The sequence below is a fragment of the Drosophila santomea genome, chromosome 2L (assembly GCF_016746245.2).
Source record: "Drosophila santomea strain STO CAGO 1482 chromosome 2L, Prin_Dsan_1.1, whole genome shotgun sequence".
Taxonomy (NCBI): Eukaryota; Metazoa; Arthropoda; class Insecta; order Diptera; family Drosophilidae; genus Drosophila; species Drosophila santomea.
In genome coordinates, this window is record NC_053016.2 from 6,363,042 (window position 1) to 6,387,362 (window position 24,321).

A 24,321-nucleotide genomic window follows, 5' to 3' on the forward strand; every position below is an offset into this window, starting at 1 on the left:
ATTTCACTGTACCTCCTTCCTTTTCGACTCAGTGCAAATACAGTACACATTGTGCGAAAGCACTTTGGTATAGAGATCTTAGAGCAGTTGGTAACACTGGCCAGAGCTCGTCAATTGTTTCGCCAGTTTCGCGGCTCCATCGGAGGAAATTTTGTAAACCCAGTAACTAAATTTGAGTGCGAAGTAAGCCTCTTCACTTCGATTAATTTGAATGCTCGATCTCGGAATAATCTGAGTGCTGCGGTGGGTGGCAAGCGGCAGGGTTAGGTGCGTGTGTGTCTGGAAAACTTCAGCAGTGACCTTGAAAATTGAAGTTTGTTTTTTTTTCTGTATGCACTTCACCCGAAAATGTAACGCGCAAAAGTTTTTCTAAAAACGGCGCCGTTGCCAAACGAATTTTTCAGTGAAAGCTGGCGTATTGGATTCCAATTTATTATTTCTTTACGAGGTGTATGGAAAAAGGTTTCCTCTGACATCATATTGTGGCATACAGAGAGCGTTTAAGAGAGAAAGGCTAACTTTATGTGATATGCCCGATAATCTTGTCTAAAATGTTTAATTAAAACGAAAAACTTGTGCGGCATACAATTAAAAGGCTAATTAAAGTGAAAATCCAGGAGCATGTGTACAGAAACTTATTGTTTTGATGTTGTATGTTGCGTGCGATTTAAGGGAGTGTGAGCGAGAGGGTGCGTGAAAAGAGCACACGTGGATGGGTTGCCAGACTGTCGGCAGAGTTTTTAGTGGTTTACACGTCGTCACGGGTTATTTCGATAATTTTCTAAGGAACGAGAACTCCAATAACACTAATATATTTAACTTAGTTTTAATTAATTAACATGTATTAGTTTTTGAGTTAAAATGCTGAATGACCACTTATGAGAAAGTTTTAAATATGAGGATTGGCTCAATTTGAAGTTGTTGGTGCGAACGAACTTAGATCGCCTTTATTATTAATTTCATCTCAATTTACATATCGTTATTTTATCAGTTCAAGTTCTATCTCACCATAAAATGTCCTTTATCACCAATTCGCGTCTGGACAGTGTGGCAACACCGCTCGTTGGCCAGCATGAAAATGCGCAACTCGGTTTCTATTTCTATCTTTCGCATTTTCAACGTCTTTGTGATCGGTTGTTGTTGGGTCGCGGATGCCTAATGGTCGATAGCTGAACGCTATGCTGAATGGAGCACGGTTCGGTTAAATGCCCGATAAAACACCACATAAGCTGATTGGTCGCACAAAGAAAAATCCTTCGCTAAAAGTTGTATAACAAAAAAAGAAGCGATTTGTGTGCGTGAAAACAAAATGCGCCAAAGGCACGGTGCGTAAAAACAAATACAATATGTGAATTAGGTGAAGAACACCGATAAAAGTGGAAAGCAGAAGAAACACGGAAATCACAGAAAACTTCCAAAACAACAATAACAACTCAGTAGTCCTCCTTTGAACTCACACCGACATGCGTGACGTAATTTGTGTATTAATTCTAAAACAAAATTCGAGGAAAAGTGAGCAGCAAGAGCGTGCAATTGTTTGTCCCTTTCGACTCCCTGTGTAATTACCAAATGCAATTTGCCTTTTAATTTGAGTTTTGCATGCAACAGGGCGCGTGTTATTCCCACAAACACACACACGCACACTTACACGTAGTACAGCCGCACTCACACACACCCACACTTGCAGAGGCGCGTGAGAGAAAGGCAACCTGGCGAGGTAAACAAAAATGCGAAAAGTGCAGAGGGGAAAAGCGATAACAAACAACAATCGCAAACAATCTGCGACTGGCTTTTCTCGATTTTCCCTCTTTGGTTCTCTCTTTCGCTTCTCTGGCCATGCAAACGCAAACAAAAACAATAACAATTAGGTAATGTTTTTTATGCCATTCTCTTTTGCTCTCTTGCTTCGCCTTATTCCGTGAGCGTTTGATAGTGTGCGTTTGGTGTGCTCTCTTTGTCTCTTTTTTTTTTTTTTATTAAATTCCGTTTTCTTTTGTTTTCACACTTAACATTGCACAGTGGGGTGAATAAGGAACTAGTTAGGAAGGGTTAAAATAGCGTAGATGAAATTGAACTAAAAAAAACTAAATAATAATTATTCTGGCTTTATAAATCAAGTAAATGAAGTGAGAAAAGCACTTAGTTGTTTATTTACGAATATAAAGAGAAGGGTGTACAATTTTGGAACAACTGTGGCTAGACCCACTGTGCGTTCGAATCGGTGGAAATTTTTGAGCGGAAAATTTTTTTTGTAAACTGGCTCCTGCTGATTACTCGATGCGTTTGACAAATTCGAACATTACTTTATCGCCTTTTAAACTGTAGGCGAGCGGCATACAAATTAATTTGCTTTTGTCATTCATTTTGTAGTGATGAAATAAAAAAATAATAATTCATAAAAGCGTTCGAAAATGTAAACGGGAAGCGCACGTTTGAAGCACAAACAAAAAAAAAAAAAATACGAAATAAAATACGATATCAAATCGTGTCGGTGTGTGTAAATAAAGTGTATTTAAATGTAAAACATAACAATAAAACAAAACAAAAACTGCGAGTTCGAGATATTCTGCCAACTTGAAGAGCGACAAACTTGAAAACGACAGCGGCAACTGAATACGCTTTGCAACAATGCTGCACAATAATCGCGACATTGCAGAGCCAAACACAACAACAGCAGCAGCAACAGCTACCCTATCCACAACAACAATAGCAAGAACAGAAGGCAATGGAACGGAGCCAACAATTGCCACGCACCTTGCAACAACATCTGCTGCAGCAGCAGAAACATCAGCTGGCGTAGAGGAAACAAGTACAACAGCTGAGGGTCAAACGGCGACGGCCAGAACAACAACAACAACACCAGCTGTGGCAGAGCGAACGGATTTAGCACAAACAGCTGATGCGGCTGCTGCGCCGAGCGGTGATGCGACTGCTGCTGCAACAGATGCCACCGCATTCGATGCACAGATGCGAACGCAGCAACGACATAAGATCAAGATATACCACGATGCCAAGCAGACGGCCGTGTGGCGCACCGATTCGCTGGCCTCCAATCCCAGCTCGACCATGTGCCCGGATTTCGTCAGTTCGGGATCTGGTAGCGGTGCTGGCGGTGGAGTCTCTGGACCCCTGGGCCTGCCCCCTAGGGGCATCATCCTGTCGACGGCGCCCAGTCTCCTGCAGCGAAAATCATCGGACAGCTCGCTCACCTCGTCCATTGCGCGACGCGTCTCGTTTCCGGATAACCAACTGGTCACCGGTTACCTGGAGCCGGCCAATCCTTGGAAGCAAGGTAAGTTTTGCATTGTAGTTTACGTGCTCGCTTTGATATGACAGTACTTACTTTTAAAAGTTTTCCAACTTATAGCTGATAAGTATATATGTATGTAGTTATATTTTTGTTTTTATTTTTCAATCGTTCCATTATTTTTTGTTCGTATCTGAACATGTTTTTTATATTTTAATGACCCACGCGGATCGTAATTAAAGTTGTTGTGGGCATAATAATTGTATTAATTGTTAGCTCGCTAAAGAAAGTTGGTTGCAAGTGCTGACCGAGCTAAAGTTCTATATAAAGTGTTGGTAACAACTTAATTTTTAATTTAAAAGTGATCTGTTTCTGAATATAGAAACATCTGGCTGCGCCTCGTCATCATTAGAATGGGCTTTCCGGGTAATTGGAGGTAGATTTCTTCCGGCTTTGCAGTATATGCTCACCGTTCATTTGACAATTTGTCATTCTACAGTTCCGCTGGTATTCCGTGCTTTCGATCTTATCGTAGGCGATAAAACTCGGGCAAACACGGAAGTAAAATTTGACTCGATTCGAGACACATTCGCTTCACTTCCTGTGAATTCATTCAATGGACCAGCAATACATTGATTTCCCATTGTGTCGCGGGTGCTAATTTCAAGTGGCTGCCAAGTCGCCAAAGTGCGCAGAAATATTTATTTACTCGCGTCCAAATGAACAGAGAAAAGCGCTGCATCCGACAGATGCGTTCTGCAGGCTATTCACTACTCGAGCGTAGTGAATTATTTGCTGTTGCTAAGCACAAGGAAAATGCATATTCCATTTGGGAAGAGAAGCAATGTGCTGGTGATTAAAAGATTAAGGTAACAAACTAATTACCGTGGAAGCGCAACAGGTTTCTTGACACAAAGATACATCTCTAGCTTTTAGTACCATTAGTGCTGCACTTATGCTTCCTTTATTGTTTAAAAACACGTGGTAAATGTTACTATTAAATGCATTATTTATAACTACATCTGTGAGAATACTTCCATTATTTTATAAATTATTATAAGCATACAGTTATCAGTTGTATGATAAAAGAAAAGCTTCCTGATTTTATGCCCATATAATAAACTGCGTATAAACATTCTTCATTGGCGTGAAAAGCTGATTTTGCTTAATCGTCAATTGCTTTGTTTTTTAAAGTTTTTAATTTGTTTTCAATTCCCGGCGGTTAAATTTTCGTGTGTGCTATTGATTTTGAGTTTCTTTTGATTTTGTTATTTGTTATTTTCACGTCAGCGATAACAGAAATTGCTGATAAGATACGGTTGGGTTCGTTTTTCGTTGTTCTTATTGCTTTTGCTTTCCAGTTCGCTTCGCGCTTCTCACATGTTTTATTATTATTTTATTATTTGTTCGCCGTTTCTTTTGGCCGGCATTGCTTTTCTTTTTGCCTTTGCCTTTGCTTCTGCTTTCCGCTTTGCTCCCTTCTGCTTCGTTTTAAGTTTGCCTTGGACGCCTATCGTGGGCTCCGCTTTGTGCTCCCCATTCGTCTCGTCGGAGTGTCTATGAATTTGTTTAAACGATTGCCCCGCTTGTGTTTTTGTTTTTGCCCGACTTGCTATTTACCTCTGGGTGTAGGTGACACCCAATTTACATATGTGTGTAGATTGTGTTTTTTGTATTTGCCTTGCTGCTGTCCGTTTGTTTGTTTACTTCGATTTCGATTCCCTTCTCGCCTTTGTCTGTGCCTTTGTGTTTGCACTGTGTTTGTGTTTGTTGCTCTTTTTCCGCCGTCGTGGGCCTAAAAACTACTTAGTATGTGATGTCATCATTGTCGCTAAAACAAAAGCAGCGAACGAGAAGCCCCAGGAAAAAGACATTATGACAGACGACGGGCATTCTGGCTTGGAAGAATGAAAGTGCCAGCCACACACACACTACAATATGTGTATATTGTACATATTGTACACTTGTACATATGTGCAAATAGAAATTCCATCCACTTTCCGGGTTGGTTTATCAGCGAAAGGTCCGATCCCAGTAAATAGCCTCGATTCGAGGTCCAAACTAGGCCACAACTTTTATATATGGTTGCAAATAGGATATATTCTTAAAGCACTTCCATCCAACTAAAGATTTAAGAATACAATTTACAGATATCTATCAATTATTATGTCGCATAATAGTTCAAGTCACTAAAATATGAAAAATATCAGAATCTGCAATTATAATTAATTGGAAATTTTTTTGTTCTTGTTTTTACTAAACTATTGTTGAACAACATTGTTGATAGGCCTTTAAACTGCAATTTCTGCATATCATTTGAGGTAGAACTTGTCTTGTTTTCGAAATGCATTCAACAAAAAGCAAACACAAGTACAGAACAGCAAATCCATGAGCACGGACTTTCGTTGTATTGGATTTCGAATTTTCATTTGAGCCAAACTCACGCTCACATGCAAGCGGCCAATGAAATGGCACGAAAGATAATAACTAGAATATCAATTGCTGTGCAAAATGTCACGAGTTCGATTAGTGCACATTGGCGATGTAATTAATTTATGCGATTCGAAAGCAAAAGGGTATAAAGAAAATTAAGAACAAGTAAATATGAGTAAGCTGTTTCGCAAATAACGCAAATGTTTGCATTTAGCCAAAACGAAACTCGCCTTCGCCTCACACGCTTGTTTACAATTTCGGTGCGTGTTTATGGCTGATTTTGGGCGTTTGGGGCCTATTTATTTAATTTACTTTTCTGGCCAGACCCATTGAGACGCTTATCTTTTTAAAGCAACAAAACCCCTTCGTCTGCTTTTGCCTGAGAATTGCTGCCTTGATAATGACAAACGAGCGTCGCTCATGGCAGTCAATTTGTCAATTCAAGTCAACGACAGCAATTGATATCAATAATCAGATAAGAGTGAGGCATTGTTAAAAACAGGTTGAATGGAATTACAAGCTAACTCACTAACTCAATTCCCAAATTCAACAGGCTCCGAAACTTCTACAAACACATATGTATATATTTTATAACCCACTAATTAAGGTCATATGATTGCTTTTGGAGCCTGAATGAATAAAATATAAAATATTATAATATTAAAACCTGTTTGTACTGCAAGTTTTCTCATTAAACATTAAATATCATGCAGTTTCCAAACTTAAATTGGTTTTTTCCAAATTTCAAAACTGGCAATCAATTATTTTCCGACTTCTATTGTTCTATTATTTGTGGCCAACTTGCAGTAAACCAAAATGCAGTCATAAATTTAATGACTGAGCGGCGAGAACAAGATTCCGACATTGTAAATGTTTAGCACTAAATTAACAGCAATTTAATTGGACAATTTTTCCGGTTCTCTTGTGTGTGCTTCGCGCTTACTTACTATAGCTTTTCTCTATTTGTACATTCGACTTTTGCTCTGACTTATGTGAGAATCGCCAACGTCAACAGCAGCGGCAAACGAGGCACAAAAATCGATGGAACAATAAAATATTGAAAAGGCATTTAATAAACGCAGTCAGACGGCGGCACGCGATTCTACAATGTTTGGGTTGCTTAGTCATTTATCAATGCGATCGATAGCGCGAATCAACAAACAAACATACTCTATTCCAGGGATTCGCATATACCCCTTCCAATGTATCGATCATTTATGGATTTGTCACCTCCAAAGGCCAATGAGCTCTATTTACCTGTATTGCCGCAATCTATCTCTGTATCTATAACTTGGCTAATTTGCTTTTAAAGTCAGCAAATGCGAGCGAGTGAATCGTTGGTGATGACAAAATGACTTTGTTTAGATAGTTTTGCATAAAATTCTCAGGTGGGCTTGGCTTGTTTTTGTTTATAGTTTTGTGGTTGGCCAACGTAACAATCAAAAATAAACCAAAAACCATTTCGGCAAATAAATATCATATCAAAGTAAAGATTTGGCGGAATGACAAACAATACAATGGTTAAAATGAGTGATAGATAAAACTTGTTAGGACAAGCACTAAAAAAAAAGGCTTATAGTTCATAAATGTTTTTCTTGATCTGTGTGTTTATTTCTTCAGTAGGTTGTTTATGATTTACTGATGCTCCTCGGAAATAGCAGATATTTTCTATTTCGCCGCTGACCGTTGACCCATAATGCCAAGTGGCCAATACTAATTTGATAGGTTTGAATCATTTTTATTTATAGTTTAACAACAAATTCAAAGAGAAACGTCCAATAACTTGGTCGTCACATTGTCTGCTTGCTCGTGAGAAAACTCGTAACATTTCATATTTTGAATTATTCTACTCAACGCTAATGAATCACTTAACAGATGTTGGGTTTCAAGGCAGCCTCGGTTTGGCGGAGGTGGACGGAACTATTATATAGATGAAATAGAACTGAAGCACTTTTGAATGCCTGCCAAGATTGAAAATCTTTCGGAATCGGTGAAAAGATTTCTTGACAAAATCTCGCTTCTCTCCCATAGCCGCCTGTGTGTTGGCATCCAAGTTTGTGGCAGATCTAAAACGAATCGTTTAATTGCCTCTAACACCGATGTGCCGAGATAATGCAATGATAGATTAAATTGTTTACGTTTTTCATAAGAACTTATGCTTGTCTGGGTGGAGGTGTGCGGTGGTGTGCTGCCAACTATTTATAAGAAAGGTGCACTTGGCATTTGGCACACTGTTCTTTCTTTGGTTCGCAGCGAACTTGCAGTAGTCGCTAAATGCGTCCAAACTGCATCATAGTAACCCACAATTCCCAAGAAAACAGAATGTATGAATTTATACTATATGTATCATCATAGACCCATATATTTATCACATCAAAAGTTGTTCAAAAGCGTTCCTGTTGTTGGCCATGAGTTGTCATCAAAGAGCAAACTTTGCGGTTTCTGAATTTGGTGCCCCCAATGATTAAAGCATACAAACAGAATCCAACGCAAATGAGTCGCAAATTACAAGTTCACGATTTTGTGTCAACCAACCCCGCTGGAAAAAGGCAAATCGTTTGGAAATTGCCGCCGCAATTCTATTTAATTTTTTACTTTGTGTGGACAATTTGTCTATGTCGCTCAATGTGCTTGATGCCGACGCCGGCAATTGTCGATGATCATGTCACCATGGATGCTGGAAGTGGGTGATGACGTTCGGGGTAGAGAGTCGGGCACTCGCACGCGCCACATGTTTCAGTTATCTGTCATATTTGACCAAATATAATATATTTGTTGTCTTTTGAAGTGGCGACACTTGAGTGGCCAGAACAGAAGAACCGACGGGAATACTTGTCGATTTCGGATCAATATATACTATAGATGAAGCCTAATAATATGTAGATATCTGTTTAGAAAACAATTCTTTAATTTTCTTATTAATCAAGTCATTTTTCTCTTGCAGTATACCTTGTAAAGAGCTGCTCCGAGATTGTCGATCAGTATCAGCAGTCGTGTAAAAAGCATAACACCGAGCCATTAGAGAGTGTAGTGGATCATCTAAAGGCCCTGGATCTGAACCAAGTGCGGCAGCCTTTACTTCCCCTTAAAGCGAAAAAGCTAACCGCCAACGATTGCGAAGCCCTCGAGGAGATTTTCAAACGGGTAAAATGGAACATTCTTCTCCAGACTTCGATTAGTAAAACGCACACTACAAATTCCAGATACAATACAAATGCATCGATCTGTCCGATTGCACGCTGGACGAGAGCTGCTTGATGGCCCTCTTCCAAATGATCGAATACTATGAAGCTGCCAATGAGCTGGACATTTCCTACAACAAGGAGGAGATGACGAAGCGCTGCTGGGAACTCTGTGCTTACATGGTGGAGCGCAGCCAAGAGCTGCAGCTGCTCAACGCGGAGAGCAATCAGATAACAAAGTTGGGTGCCGACAGTCTTGGGCGGGCCCTCGGTTCCTCCAACCTGCACACATTAAAGCTGGAGCACTGCGGCCTCAGGGGACAGCCACTCGTTCATTTATGTAAGTTTGTCGGTTTTGTGACGTTTGGAAATAGCGATTAGTGATAAGATCAGCATGTTTTCGATCCTTGTGTCCTGTGTAAAGTAGCTCAAGATGTAATCAGTAGTTAAATATTTCCGAAATTGTATTTATTATATTTTAGTGTCGTTTGCAGGCCGAGGTCTCTATCAAAACAAAATGCTCAAGGAGCTTTGGGTGGGCTACAACGACTTGGACTGTGTAGATGCCCAGCACATAGCAGACATGCTGCGCTACAACCATAGCTTGGAGCTAATCGACATTAGCAATAACAACATTAGAAACGAGGGTGTCATGTACCTGGTACAAGCCCTAATTCTCCAGTCCACCGAGCTGGAGCGACGAATGGGTGCATTAAAGCGCACCCGTGCCATTGAAGTGGATGAGTGCGTGTCACCTGTGGAAACAGAGGCCCCGGAAATCATCCCCACATCCACTACCTCGGCCATCAATCAAACAAAAGACGTCGTCGATGGCGAGTCTTCTGCGCACGAAGCCTCGATTTCCGAAACTACGGCGGAGGAGGAGACATCTACCGATCCAGCGGTAGGTGTCCTTGTGGACTTGGAGAATGATAACGACGACGAAAACACGGAGGACACTGTCCGCACTGTCAGAAACTGCAACCAAAACGGAAGCGGCCAGTCGATGCTGGACAAGCTGCTCTCCATGAATAGCGAAAGCAGCAGCGAAGAGGCGCCCTCAAACATATCCACCGACACCCTTGCGGCCTGCTGTTCCGAGGACATCAGCGAAATCAGCAACGAGATTTATGAACCCAACACCGTCAAGCAGCCGCCGCCAGAAGGCGAAATCGCTCCGGCCATGATCTCATCCAGCCCGATGGAGTCAGAATCGGTAGCTGTTGCAAGTGCAACTGTGGAGCCGCTGTCTGCAGCGTACCAGCAACAGCAATGTTCTCAAAACGAACGCAACTTATGTGGTAAATAACTTGGTTTTTAATCCGTTTCATAAGACAGCGCTGAATTTGTTTTCTTTTTCAGATATTACTCCCTCAACAGAGGCTAAAACCGTTGAACCCAATGAATCCTGTGTACAGAACAACATCATAAACAACAATAATAATAACAATGCTAACAATTCCCACAACAATACCAATAACAATACAATTCAATTGCCATCGGGAGCAGGAGCATCAGCAACCCTTTCAGTCGTACCACCGCCACTGGATATCGAAAACATTCCTAGTGGTTCCTCGCCGGCGGCTATTTTTGAAGTCACAGCCGAGGAAAGTGACTGTATTAATGGCAGTGCTGTGGCGGGGGCTGCTGGATCTCGCCCACTGGATGTAAACAAAAATGCCAAGGCTGGTGACGACTTTGAGGACACGCACAGCACGGACTCGGCGTTTGAGAGCGCATCTGAAGGCGACATAAGTCGCCATCTGCCCGACGAGTTTAGCCGCCTTTCGGTGTTACTGGAGAGCACGCGGCTGGATGACATGACAAAAGAGATGTGTGGCATAGAGACGGCTACCATTGCCACGGAGTCCACCGAGTGCCTTCTTGCCGCCCAGGAGGCAGCGACGCTCACACCTACGCCTGTTGTTCCTGCGCTGGACAAACTTGAAGATGCATTCCCGCCCCCAAAAGTAACCATCGCCGAGGAGTGCCTCCTGAAGGATAAAGAACTGAGCCCTAGTTCCTACCCATCTCTCAGTCCTGCGCCAACGCCCCCACCACCGTCCACGTCGCCGGGAGGAGCAAGCCTTGGCTTAAGACGCACAGAGTCCAGTTGTGCATATCTTAATCAGTCCAGTCGCAACCGATCGCAGAGCTCCGACAGCCTGTGCAGTGAGACTTCGCTGGACGGCATGAGTAGCGGAGCCAGCAACAACAGTGTCAGCTCTACCGCCTCCGCTGATCCCAAGTTTGCGGAAAAACTAACTAAGAATGACACACTTTCGCGCCGCCAGCTAGCCGAGGCTACACTAGAGGCCAACCGTTCGCCTAGCGGACTGAAAGCCCTTACTCTGTGGAATAATAATTTAAGCAAGGACTGCGCCACAGCTGTGGCTGAGCTGCTCCAGAAGACCATTTCGCTGGAACTGCTTAATATTGGCAAGAATTGTCTCTCTAACGAGTTCGTTTCAACCATAAAGGACAGTTTGACAAAAAACACGACTCTGACAACGTTGGGGCTACAGAGTGCCCATCTAAATGCCAAGGGGATTGAGACTCTGGCATCCATTCTCACCTTTGGTGGCAACAGCAAGCTCCAGCGTATTGACATTCGCGACAATAAACTAGAGGTGGAAAGTCTGAATATAATCGCCGAGGTGCTCAAATCCAATAAGACGCTCACGCAGATTGACATTAACGATGAGCCCAAACGACTGACGGTAAGTTATCTGGCCCCGGAATTGGTCCACAATTGTCCATTAAAGCCAAGAGTTCAATGCGTGGCCACTGTAGAATTTGAGTTTCCATATCATTTATACTGGCAACTTTTGTAAAGCAAAGGAAAGTTCGTAAATTCACAAATAAGATCCTAAAATGTTTAAAGCATACGGATTTAACTATTCATTGTTAAATCCGTATGCTTTAAACATTAACAAATATTTGCTCAACAAAAGAGTGTGACATTTTCCATATTTTTAGCTATTTACTCTTGGTAATCAAATTTTACAGACAAAGGAAATATTCGATATTAGTTATTGTGTAAAGTTTAATATTTGATATCGGAAGATTATCTTTGCCAAGGGTAAAAGAAGCTGCGGCTGGCCGTAGCTAACCATACTGATACCATTACTTAATGCAAAATCGTGCTTGGTTTTGGATGGCTGTGTTACGGACGTTTTATGCGTTGAAAGTTTTGATTTTGAATTTTTAATCAAATCGTTTTCATTTGTGGTCACTGTTGTCGTTGCCTCTCTCATCTCCGTTAAAGTTGCCCATAGTGCCGATAGTAAATGTTATACCGCCATCGCCTTTGCCCCAGGAGAGCGTAAGTAAACCCCCAATCAATTTGCTCCTCCAACTCTCTGCCTACTGCCCTCTGAGCTCAACTGCAGTCCTTTGACCACGCTTGGCTTGCATCCGATAACATTGCTAACAACTGAAACGCACTCTGACCACCTGGTTTTAGTAGTTTGCGTAGCCTGAACCCCAGCTAATATTTCACTTTAGCTTAATTTAAGATTCGTTCGCTTGTATAACAAAAACCTCCTGTCCACTTGCTCAGTTATACCCCGCCAATGCTCGTTTGGATACAAAAGCTCCTTACGACGCTATTCGTTGGTCAACTGAGCGATTCCACAACCGACTACTTCAATCAGAAGCTGCTTTTCTTAAGGATCCGCTATTGAATAGAATTCGAAAGTGCCCGTACTGATTGGTTACTATCCTTCTTCTTTCTTATTGCAGATCGGCAGCGATGCGCACTTGGATTACACAAGGGTGCTGGGCACCGTTCGCTCCTTGTGCTCGCGAAATGAGAAGCGGCAGGCCCAGGAGCTGGCGGAGAAGACGGCGAACATGGTCGGCGGAGGCAGCAATGTGGGAGGCAGCCTTCCGAGCATACGGTGTCGCGGCGGTTACTACTTGGGCTCGCGGAAGATCTCGTTGACCTGCCACAGTCGCCCCTTTGTAGACGCGGCTACTGGCACGGTGACTGCAACGTCAACCGCGACCGCTGCAGCAACCGCCCTGCCCACACCGACTGCTCTGTTGGAGGTTAAGCGTGGACCACGTCTCCGCTCTCCGGGACCAAGTCCGCCCACTATATCGCCGTCGTCCTCGCCGAACCGCAGCCGCTTTCACGTTTCACGCGTGGCAGAAGTGGCCAGTCCACTGATATCGCCGCTGGCCCAGCATCCGCCACCGCACACGCCGCGCTCGGCCAGTAGCTGCATGTCCATACCCACCATTGGATCGCCCAGTGGCAGTCAGAACAGCCTCAATGCCGTTGGGGCCCTGCCGACCTCCAGTTCTCTGCCCGCCATGGCATCTGTTACCTCCTCGACGCAGACGATTAAACGACTGTCGGTGTCACCTAGGTCTCGCTTTCATGTGTCGCGCATCTACGAGGATCCCCAGGTGCCGATGGCCAACCGGCAGATGCCACCGATTACGCCGCATACGCCACCAATTGATCTACCACCCACGCCTATGCTGAAGTCGGCAAGGAAGGCGGTCCTGCTGTCCGAGGCAGTGGAGGCGGCAGCTGCTGCCGTGCCAGTAAGCAGTGTGGTCATTGTAGAGTCCAGCGATAACACCGACGCACACATAAGTACAAAAGCCGTAGAGGTAGCCGGGCAGAAGGTTTCTCCGCACCTGACCATATCACCCACCTCAAGTCATTCAAGCTCAACTTCGCCCGGAAGCAGCAGCAGCGGGAGCAGTAGTAATAGCAATGGAAGCACGTCAACTTCCACCGATGTTACAGACTCTGCAGCCTCTGGCCCAGAAGTTCCACAAAGGATGTGTCCCCTGGCCGTGTTCGGCGATAATGACATCACATTGACCAAGGAATCGGCCGGCGTGGTTGCTCTCTCTGCTGCTGCTGCGGCGAGCAATACGAATCCTGTTTCGAAAAGTGAAATAGAACCGCTGCCGCCCGCCGAGCCCGTCAGCAACGCGCCACAGACGCGTGCTCGGAAAACATCGTGGATAGCCAATCCGTCGGCGGTAGACAAGCTGCTTACAATATTCAACATTGGCTCATCGCCGGAACCCAAGGCCAGTCAAATAAGTCACCTGCCCGCCGCCAACACGATCACAAACAGTTCACAGAGTTAGTTGTTTTTTATGTACTTTATTTGTATACGAAGGGGATAAATCAGGTCATAATTGAAAAATAATAACTTCAAAGTTCCATAAAGATGTTCCATTTCAATAATATGTTTGGTATACTTTGCATTTAATTATTTTAAAGCTGCTTGAAAACGTTTACCTTCTGTATAAGTGTAACTATGGGGATTGCGTATTTAAAGTTCAATATTACCAAATTTCTCATAATAATACCTTTCCATTTTGCTTCGACAGATGCCACAGCGACAAGCGTCGTAGGAGGCGACTGCAGCTCTGCCACCAATCCAAATCCCATTCTTTCGGTTGCGCGGAAAACTGCTCCAGCATCGTGGGCCTCTCTGACCGGTAGCAACATCTCCAACGCCAGCCAAAATACGTCCTCAAGCGCGGAGACGGGAGGTTCTTCCTTTCTCGACACAGCCTCCAGACAGCTGAGGGATTTTAGCAAGCAAGTCTTTCGCCAGAACCTCTCCTTTAACAACAGCGGCGAACAGGCAGCGTCCAGTGCAGCTCCTCAAAGCGAGATGAGCACAGGGACGTCAGCTTCCAGCAGCACAGAGTCGCCATCCCCGCCGGAGTGCAATACAGCGTACATCCCGCTCAGCCTGAAGCGTCAGCTAAAGGAAAACATTTCACCGGAGCACACGATCAACGAGGAAACGCTTCACACGCTACAGAAGCTATCGAGAGCAGAGGATGTGGCGCTGAAGGCGGAGGCTGTTACCGAACTGGGCGACATTGAAATTGTAATGCACAGCGAGGTAGCCGATTGCGTTCTGCCAGAGGATACACAGCAAGAGCAGAAAGAGGAAACATCTTCAAATTAAAGGTTTTAAGGGGCCTAGGATCAACTAAATATATTTGGTGCGTAAATACATTGAAATGCCTAACTACATGGAAAGCAAAATGATGCGAAATGTGAAAACACCCAACTCAAACGATTAAATCTAACACCCACCCAGCATTCCCATGGCTCTCCTACGTACTGTACCCCACCCGCCTTGAAAACTGGATAGGAAGTCAAGGTTGATAATGATAATGAAAGTTTGGGTGTCCCCAAATTCAACAAAATATGATGAAGTACACAAGTTATTACTAACTTTGTTTTATTTTTGGTTAAATTCATTTTAAGTTTTATAACACAAGAAAATATAAATATATTTTAATTATACTTATGGCATACGAATGCAAATCTAATGCTCAATATTCACTTCAAGAAAACTGCATCTGAAATAAGGAACTTATGTTTCATTATTTTTGGTGACCTTTTTCTGAAGTGAGTACTGACCCAAGAACCGATATACTTTAATGAATGTAAAATGTAAAAACAACATTTTAAATGTACACACATATATCTAAACCATAAAAACCTATTGAAACACTATTTGGCTTAGAGTGCCATTAATAGCTGGCTCTTAAAAAGTTGCATAGGTTTCGGGAGCGAAAATCATGTGAATGAAAAATTTGTACTTACCGTTTCAAATGAATACTTACTGAAAATTAACCATAATCAGAACACAGCCACCGGAAACACATTGTTACTTAAGTTAATATTTACTATACGAAAAGCACTATTGTTACAATTTATTAAGGGATATTCTCCCGCCATAGGATTACTTAACACCTATGTATGTGCAATTCTTTATTTCTATTCCTTCCCGCTTTCTCAACTCAAATCTTAAGTGCAAACTAGATCGGTTCAACTGAAGTATTATGAATTGGAAGAACTTTCAAAACAACTGCATACTTAAATTAGGTACTTAATCAGCTTACGAATTGCCAATAATTTTGTAATTAGCCCACCAGCTCTCATGCTCGAAACAGAAGGAAGTCTTAAGTTCAATGATATTGTGCAATTAATCGTACATTCTTATTTCACAACCCAAAACTTAACAACGGAAATGAAGCGCAAACGAAAACAAAAGTACCCAAAATAAATCCAATTGATCTCATTATGTGATATTTGTCGTAGTGCCCAAAGCGTTCACTGTACGTGTATCTATAACCAAACCATATGAGTTAAGTACAGGGTGTGTACATTCGAACACTTTTGCTCTAAGTAAACTTGCTCAAGTCATCCCCATCAACACCAATGTGCTCCCTAAACCGTGCAACTTTTTAACATGTCAGCCTTTAATGGACCTACCTAAACGTTATAGATACAATTTAAATGCAACACACCCATATAGATATATATAATAACATGTATACATATATTTTGATTCATGGAAGATCTTGTAAATACCGCGTGTGTACTCTCTATTGGAAAATGGGGGGTCTAGACGAAGCTACACCGAGCTCCGATATATTTTTTTTTGCTCTTTGTTAACGATTTTTGTTTTTGTTTACTATTTTATTGTTTAATACATTAAGTGTAACAATATGGATATGTGTATATATCTATATATTATGTACGTATTTAAGTAGTCAAAAGCAAACCAATTTTTCAAATAATTTCCAAAATGTACCAATCGAAAATGTTTGAACGTATCTTCTTCAGTTAAGTGGAATTACTTAAAAAATGTACTGTACTTAATTTACAAATGGATAATATTTCTGGTGCTTACCGGTCGCTAGAAGTTTGCCTTAAACTAGTTCCCTATTTTGGCCATCTGAATTCACGACCAAGCCCATTGGATAATTTGTTTACACTCTTGATCCGAAATTTGTTTTTTTGTCAATAGCTATGATTTTGTTTAACATTGGCAAGTTAAGTACCTATTTACATAATATAAGTTTATAAATTAGAAAAAAAAACTACTAAACCGAAAAATTTATTGAATAAACATGAAAGTTGTAATGAAACTATAAATGCCTTTAACTTTATTACTACTTTTAATTGGCGGAGATTGTCGTGCTTTTTTTTGACGAATTTAATGGCACGGGTTCGATAAATATTTACCAAAGGGAAAAACAATTTATATCCGATTCATTTCTCCATCATTTCTCCATCGTGGTTCCACGTTTCCCCAGATAATATGGTTAGTGGAGGCAGCGTCATGACAACTGTTGATAGGTGCGAGTGAGCGAGAGGAGTGGAGAGCAGAGGATGAATGAGTGGGTGGGTGGGCGAGCAGATTTCATTCATGAATCCGAGATGCTCCGAGTGGGTGTCGGCACAGCAGCAGGGTGGTTGGTTTCCTGCAACAGAGCCCTGTTAGCGACCTTAGAGTCCTTAACAGCAAAGTCGGTCTGAGCTGCTGTCCGCGGCGTTTTGAATATCTGAGCTCAGTCAGTTTCCGGCCGTCGTTCGGTGCGGATCGCAGTGGCATTCGTATCGCGGCTGTTGTTGTGCGCACCCAGAAAGTGAAACCATGTCTGAGGCTACCATTGAGCTGGACTCGAACACAACGGCGGCGACTGCCAAGTGCTCCAATGTGAACAACAACAATAGTGCCCGCTCAAGTCGGGTGGGCAGCGCCTCCTCTGGAGCAGATACGGATGCGAACGGCCAGCGATTTGGATGGTGCGGCTGGAATCCACCGTGGCTCCAGCGCTTCTGCACCGCCAAGTGGGCTCTTTTCTGGCTCTGCTGGGGCGGTGCTCTCCAAGGTGATATTTTCTCGTTCCGAATTACTTACTTAATTCCATTAAACGGTCCGTCGCGCGAATTTTGCGCCCACGCTCGCTTGCTTTTTGAATTTTATGGACTGCTTCTCGGTCAAGCTGTTAACTGAAGCTTAATAATCACAGTGGAGTAACGGAATTTTCAGTTTTCATTTTTTTAAATTGTGGTCTATTACAGTTTGAATATAAAACTTATCATGCTTACAAGAATAATTTTAAAATGCTGTAAAAATCCAGCTGAAAATGATCTTAATTGATTATTTATTTGGTACACGTATAAAAGTCTTTTACTTTTCAGATAAGGCTTAAACTTATAAATCAATATAAATAATCTAGAACCGACTTAAGAGCTTGGAATAATATTTGCACAGCAGACCCCGATCCACCTTTGCCATCTTGAGTACTACATAGTATATTAAATCAACATGGCCATATTTTTCTTGATTACAAGACAAACTTTTGCTAAGAAAACTTTCAGCCAGCCTGTATTCGAAAAGTCTCGAGTTGGCCAAGACAATGCAATGCGAAGGCGATGAGAACATCCGCATCGCTTCATTAGCATCCTGGGCATTCGCAGCCTCGGCCAGCAGGACTGTGTGCAACAGATAAGAGCTCGCCCAAGGAGCTGGGAAGGAGCTGAGAAGGAGCTCCTGTGAATGGAAGCGAATTAAAAATTAATAATGCCCGGAGCAGGCGAGGTGCGGATGATGCTCTAGCCCGAGGATGCATTAACCTCAAAAAATCACCGCACTTTGAATAGTTTGAAAGGCCTCTGCAAGTGTAAATGGACCCAGTTTAGCCTGCGATTTCCAAAGGATTTGATAATGGGGGCTTGTGGGGGCCCAGCCCCTTGACGTTGTCATAGGCGTCACTCTGGAGTGTGGCATTAGGGAAATCCGGAGAGCGAGAGGGCGGCGGCATAAATCAAAACAATGTTAATCGCTGTTTACCCAACTCCAGATCCCCGGCTGAGCCAAACTGAAGCTGATACTGGTATTGGTACTGGTACTGGCACTGGTGCCCATGGCTACGGCTCAGCCTCGCCACCAGTTTCCCACTCCTAATGGGTTCAAGCGGTTAATTAAAATTCGCCAATTTCACGAAAGCTGACGACACGTTTATGGGTGTTCCGGGGGATTAGGCTGTGTTCCAGCGATTGAATGAAATTTGCAGGAGTGCACTCGGCTCTGCCACTTTTGGATGGCTGCCAGCGAGTGCTGCGATGCAAACGTGAGGAAACACTATGGTAGAAGCCAAACTAAATTCAACTATCATCCCTTTTCTTAGATAAGTTCTAGATCCTTAATATGCATGCATATGCCATCAAAATCCTTTTCCTTTGCTCAATACTTACTATACTCTTATGATACCATTTTGAGTAGTTCATAACTTAAAGAGTAACGAAAGGATATTTTCTCCGTTTGGCAAGACTGATCGGTTGAGGTGTGATTCACGCGGACATCTCCGGCAGGATGCCTGCCAGTATTTATGACTTGGCCGTGTGCTGTAAGCAAACTGAGTCCATCCATGCAGTTCTTGCAGCTCGAATGGCCGGCTGGCATCTGTTGCACTTGGCTGCTGGATGGGCTCCTGCACCCGCCTCCGACTGACGCACGACGTGAGAAGGCTTCCGGTTGGATGTGGGTGACACAGAGCTGGAACACCCGCCCGCCCGTGGCTCGGCTTACGGATGCGGATGAGGCGGCACGTGACCGAAAATATTAATCAGTTGACACGGCATTAACATAAATCATCCGCAACAATTTTGGATGGCCGCGTTCCGCGCTCGTCGTGCATCCAGTTCAAATGGTTTATTGTTGTTTTTATGGCTTCGAATTCAGCATCTTTCTATGGAAATGAGTCATTAAGCCGTATAATTCATATGCGTGAATTAGAAATGGGAGTGATGCGGCACATGTGCATATTACGATTGTAGAGATCAACTCCTATAAAAGTATTGCTGCTTAATCATTTATCTGTACCATTTAGTTAGTTTAATACAATGTATACACAATGATTTAGGTATACTCTTTAAATTTGTAGTAACTTGATGTAAATATCTTTACTGCTAATTAGGCAAACAGTTTGTATCCTTGTGCATCCCACGTATCCCGAGGAGAATGTATCGATGCACATGCAAAATCCTAGATTGTCACGTATCCAATAAAGCCGTCTACACTTCACTTCATACTTCAAGTCAAAGGTCACATTCTAACTCCCACTCCAGAGTAAAACCTCCCCGTCTCAAGGTTTCCATTGGGATTTATTAAATTATTACACTTAGTGGGGTAAATGACTTGTAAGTGTCCCCATTCACTTACTCCCTCTACGAAGTTACCCTCCGTTTTCTATCACCTTTCTATCCGAAGATGACCAGCGGAGCTCTTCTTTCTGGCGATTATTGAAAAATAAATTGAATTTGTTGTAGAAAAAAGAAATATTCTAAGCAACAATGGCCTTGCAGGTGGAGGAGGGCGGGCCCGCAACTAACAGATATTTATTTATGATAGAATATTCGCCTAAGCCTTCAAAACCAATTTGTCGTGCAGATATTTAATTTATGACCCGCCCCCGTAGAACTCAATTCACCTCCCTCCTTATTCTACAGGACTACTTCCGCCCTCCCCGCACCTTCCTATTATTGTGTGGCAATCTGTTGATAGTCTGCCATGAAGTTACAGCATACAACACCATGTCATAACTCTGCACTGGGGGATGATCCCTATGAAGGGATGCCAAACTGTTCAGCAAAAGGTGTCATGGAACAAAAATCAAAATCTATCTGTGGACAAGTTCAGTACATACATATGTATGTATGTATTTCAGGGATTATTGTAATAAGTTAAGCTGACCCTGAAAAGCATGCTATACTTTTTGCAGTGGGTGTAAGCCACCATGTAAACACTTATTAAACAACTTTCCCAGTTACTAATTAAAGTATATAGGAGTGCCCGCTAATGTTTGATTGAAACATTTCCTCTCCAGGTCTCATAGTGAACGGTCTGATCAATGTGTCCATCTCCACAATTGAGCGTCGCTTTGGACTCCGCTCCCGGCAGATGGGACTGGTGGCCAGTGGCTACGATCTGGCCTCCTTCGCCTGCCTGGTTCCCGTGACCTACTACGGTGGACGACGTGGAGCCTCCAAGCCGCGCTTCATCGCCATCGGACTGATTGTGATGGGCATGGGATCGCTGGTCTTCCTGCTGCCCAACTTCCTGGTGGGCAACTACAGGGCCACCATTGCCGAGGCGAATGTGTGCGAGTCAACGGGTGTAGCGTCCAACTCCAGCCAGTCGATGGTAAGGAGACTTGGCAGGGCGACCAGCTTCGATTAACTCGCATATCCTTGCAGACCGCTTGCGAACTGAACGAAATGGGGGAGGGGCAGGGCGAGAATTTAACCTGGACTGTGTGGCTCTTCCTGGCCGCCCAACTGCTCCATGGAGCCGGCGCCTCGCCCCTCTTCACACTGGGCGTCACATATATCGATGAGAATGTCTCAAAGAAGATGTCATCTGTTTACTTGGGTAAGTTGCAAACGACGCAGCCGTTGATAAGATGCGCCAAACTTTTGTCTGCCGCAGTCGCACAACAAATGAAGTATGCACAAATACCCACACTTCTGGGCAGGATTGGGTATTAGATTGGGGGGTCCTGGATGCGATATCAAAGTGTCTGCTAGTTGCGCTCACACATGCATATTTATTTTTGTTCGTCCTATTGGCAAACGACGTCGGCTACAAAGGGAGTAAATACTATTTGCTATTTGCTGTTGCGCCCCCAGCGTCTCCAGTTCGATCCCAATCCTGCCGAGGGTTCTCGGCTCGTCAGCCGGCTTCCTTTCCGTCCCCCCCGCGGTTGACCCAATTTTAAAGAGCCAGATTGTTGCTGACTCAGTTGAGTCGCGGGTCTGGGGCATAGCCAGCGGCAGCTGAAATTTATTGCCTCTTAGTTAGGTTTATCGTGCCATCCAAAGACGACAGCGAAATTATCAAGCCCGTCCAGCATCGCCGCTTTGCCTTCCTGGATATCGCTGTCTGGCATTGAGACAATTGAAATTCGCTTCTTCCCGGCCGTTTGACTCCATTCTGGGGCTGGTGGGATAGCTCCATCTCCAGGATGCGATTGCACGGTGCGTTTCAAAGATAAATAAATAAAGGCAAACTCCGCCAAATGGCTACTCGCTCCTCAATACTTCTTGGCATATCAAGCTAATCTTATTCCTTATTGGATTTTTTCTATATATTTTTATATCGTATATATGTATAAGAAATTTGAATTAAAATGAAATATGCATAGTTTTACGTACTGTTTTGACTTTCGTTACAACTTTGAAACGCACTGTACAAGCAGGAGTATCAAAATCAAAACTTTTCACATGCAAAATGAAGATGTAACTATCTGATAATGATAATTGGAATGACTCCTGCTGAATTGTTGACAAATCGTCTCACAAAAGTTCATGGAAGTTAAAGCTTAACTGAGAAGTTCGTTATTGCAGGCATCTACTACACAATGGCCACCGTTGGACCTGCGATTGGCTACGTATTTGGAGGACAACTGCTGCTCATCTATACGGATTGGATGACCGTGGACCCCGTCCAGTAAGTGCATCTGATAAGCCCGCAATGATTGTTATTAATCGGGCGACTTAGCGCCCTCGGATGAAAAAGGTAGTGCTGATGGAGATAAAAAGCAGGTGACTTTAATACCGGCCTTGGGGGATGTGGAGCTTGAATGGGAATGGGGGCCGATGCTGTGGAGCTTATTTGTTACCCGGCAACGGCAAATGCCACAAAGCACCTCGCCGTGTAAATATCTCCAGAGAGTAATAAAACAACATTCCCGCTGACAACGAGGAAATAAGGTGCGAATGAGAATGAGCATTTGTTTGATTCACCTTCACGGTGGGCCGTTGGCTGCTTGGCTGTTTGGATGGTTGGAAATGGAGCAAAGTCGCAGGCACTGCCGTGCTCCAAAACAGAAAGCCATCTGCATCCCAATCCACACGGATACAACCGCATGGCTTATTGTCAAGGTGATGCCATAGGTCATAATGTCTGCTCAACCTTAGCCCTCCAGTATGTAAATTATGTCGGGAACATGAGAATTTTGTTTATGATTTTGAACATGTTAACGAGTGGTTGGGGTTACGTTAAGTTAATGCAAAATTTGAATTGCCATTCAAAAAAGGTTTCAGGGAGGTACATTTCATGGGGTAGCCATTATATATGTTTCGATTGATGTACTTTATTAGACCCAAACTTATCACCTCAGTAAAATAGATCTTTTCTAATTGAGCCAATCTCGACCCAACTTGCAGACTCAGCCTGACCAGCGACAGCAAGGTGTGGATTGGAGCCTGGTGGCTGGGCTTCATCTTCGCAGCTGCCATGTGCCTGCTTATCGCCGTGCCCATTTTCGGGTACCCCAAGATGCTTCCCGGCGCGGAGAAGCTGCAGCTGGAAAGGGTGTCCGAGGCACATGCCAACATATCGGAGACGGATGACTCCAATAAAGTGGTCAGAGGACTGCCACGTGCGGTGCTGAGCCTGCTGGCTAATCCCACCTTCTTTTTCCTGAACCTGGCCGGAGCCACGGAGGGCCTGGTGATAGCCGGCTTCGCCGCTTTTCTGCCCAAGCAGATCGAGAATCAGTTCAGCATTTCGCCCATGTACTCGGCTTTGGTTATGGGTCTGATCACGGTGCCAGCTGGAGGCGGTGGCACCTTCCTTGGTGGCTATTTGGTCAAGAAATGGAATCTGGCCTGCAGAGGTATCATCAAGATGTGCCTGTTGTCCACCACGGTGGCGGCACTCTTTACCATTTGCTTCCTGGTCTCTTGTCCAAATCCAAAGTTTGCTGGCGTCACTACGGGATATAAGTTGCAGGTCGGTAGCGATTCTCCCGCCTTGGTGGCCAGTTGCAATTCAAACTGCGGCTGCAGTCGCACCAACTACGATCCGATCTGTGGCGTCGATGGCGTCATGTACTACAGTCCATGCCACGCAGGATGTGCCCAGGAGGAGCACGCGGACAGCCTGAAGCGCTACCACAACTGCAGCTGCATCGAACACGTTGGCTGGGTGGACGAGGGCAGTCCGTCCTCGGAAGCCACCCACTTCCGGCCAGATGCCACCAACCGGAAGTGCGACTCCACCTGCCAGACTCTGCCACTCTTCGTGGTCCTCTGCTTCATCCTGATGGTCTTCACGTTCCTCGCCACAATGCCCGCACTCTCGGCCACACTGAGGTGAGCTTTTCTTTTATTTGTAATTAATTATGAACTATTATTAATTATGAACTATTATTTTTCTTAATCGCAGGTGTGTTCAGGATGACCAGCGGTCCTTTGCGTTGGGTCTGCAGTGGATAAAGGTGCGACTACTGGGCACCATACCAGCTCCATTGATTTTCGGAGCCCTGATTGACGAGTCATGCATTTTGTGGCAAGAGTCCTGCGATAAAGATGCCGGAGGCGCTTGTCTTGTCTACGATAATTTCTATATCAGCCGGTAAGTTTTATGGTCCTTACATCCATGAACGTATTAAGTACGATAGTGTTCCATAATTTCTACAGATATATGTGGCTATTGGCGCTGATCTGCAAACTGGGATCCGTGATCTTCTTTGCGTGCGCCTGGTGGTTTTATGTGCCACCTAGTAAGCCATCGAATGCAAATGGAAAGGAAGATGTTAATTAAGAAGATAATAACCATCGAACTGAAACTTATAATTATAAAGACCCAGCCAGTCAGT

At 43.7% G+C, this 24,321-nt stretch overlaps 2 protein-coding genes across 7 annotated transcripts; both read left to right on the top strand.

Annotated features, from left to right (window-relative positions):
- The first annotated feature begins 75 nt into the window (after positions 1-75).
- On the top strand, positions 76-16,797 carry LOC120451755. 6 transcript variants are annotated; one of them, XM_044006672.1, is made up of 9 exons: positions 1,072-1,558; positions 2,371-3,292; positions 8,625-8,824; positions 8,884-9,202; positions 9,345-10,163; positions 10,225-11,582; positions 12,607-13,975; positions 14,227-14,856; positions 14,955-16,797. In XM_044006672.1, the coding sequence occupies exons 2-8, from the start codon at positions 2,629-2,631 to the stop codon at positions 14,817-14,819; spliced, it is 5,322 nt and encodes a 1,773-aa protein (XP_043862607.1). In that variant the 5' UTR covers positions 1,072-1,558; positions 2,371-2,628; the 3' UTR covers positions 14,820-14,856; positions 14,955-16,797. The 6 variants fall into 6 exon arrangements, with proteins under 6 accessions (XP_039491643.1, XP_043862607.1, XP_039491619.1 ...); XM_039635709.2 differs by lacking the exon at positions 1,072-1,558 and adding an exon at positions 76-183 and having other exon boundaries at positions 14,227-16,797; XM_039635685.2 differs by having other exon boundaries at positions 1,073-1,558; positions 14,227-16,797.
- A 58-nt stretch (positions 16,798-16,855) lies between these two features.
- On the top strand, positions 16,856-24,291 carry LOC120443693 (solute carrier organic anion transporter family member 4A1). Its single transcript, XM_039622932.1, has 7 exons — positions 16,856-17,544; positions 20,545-20,861; positions 20,915-21,089; positions 22,064-22,166; positions 22,886-23,815; positions 23,889-24,077; positions 24,143-24,291. Exons 1-7 carry the CDS (start codon positions 17,307-17,309, stop codon positions 24,264-24,266), a joined length of 2,076 nt encoding a protein of 691 aa, XP_039478866.1. The 5' UTR covers positions 16,856-17,306; the 3' UTR covers positions 24,267-24,291.
- The last annotated feature ends 30 nt before the right edge of the window (positions 24,292-24,321 follow it).

What these genes read in the sequence shown, in the direction of transcription:
- LOC120451755 (XM_039635709.2), top strand. Translation starts at nt 2,629, where the DNA reads ATGCTGCACAATAATCGCGACATTGCAGAGCCAAACACAACAACAGCA. An exon ending in TCGAGGAGATTTTCAAACGG is followed by an intron (nt 8,825 to 8,883) that starts GTAAAATGGAAC and finishes TACAAATTCCAG; the next exon opens with ATACAATACAAATGCATCGA. An exon ending in AAACGAACGCAACTTATGTG is followed by an intron (nt 10,164 to 10,224) that starts GTAAATAACTTG and finishes TTTCTTTTTCAG; the next exon opens with ATATTACTCCCTCAACAGAG.
- LOC120443693 (XM_039622932.1), top strand. Translation starts at nt 17,307, where the DNA reads ATGTCTGAGGCTACCATTGAGCTGGACTCGAACACAACGGCGGCGACT. An exon ending in GCACTCTCGGCCACACTGAG is followed by an intron (nt 23,816 to 23,888) that starts GTGAGCTTTTCT and finishes TCTTAATCGCAG; the next exon opens with GTGTGTTCAGGATGACCAGC. An exon ending in GATAATTTCTATATCAGCCG is followed by an intron (nt 24,078 to 24,142) that starts GTAAGTTTTATG and finishes TAATTTCTACAG; the next exon opens with ATATATGTGGCTATTGGCGC.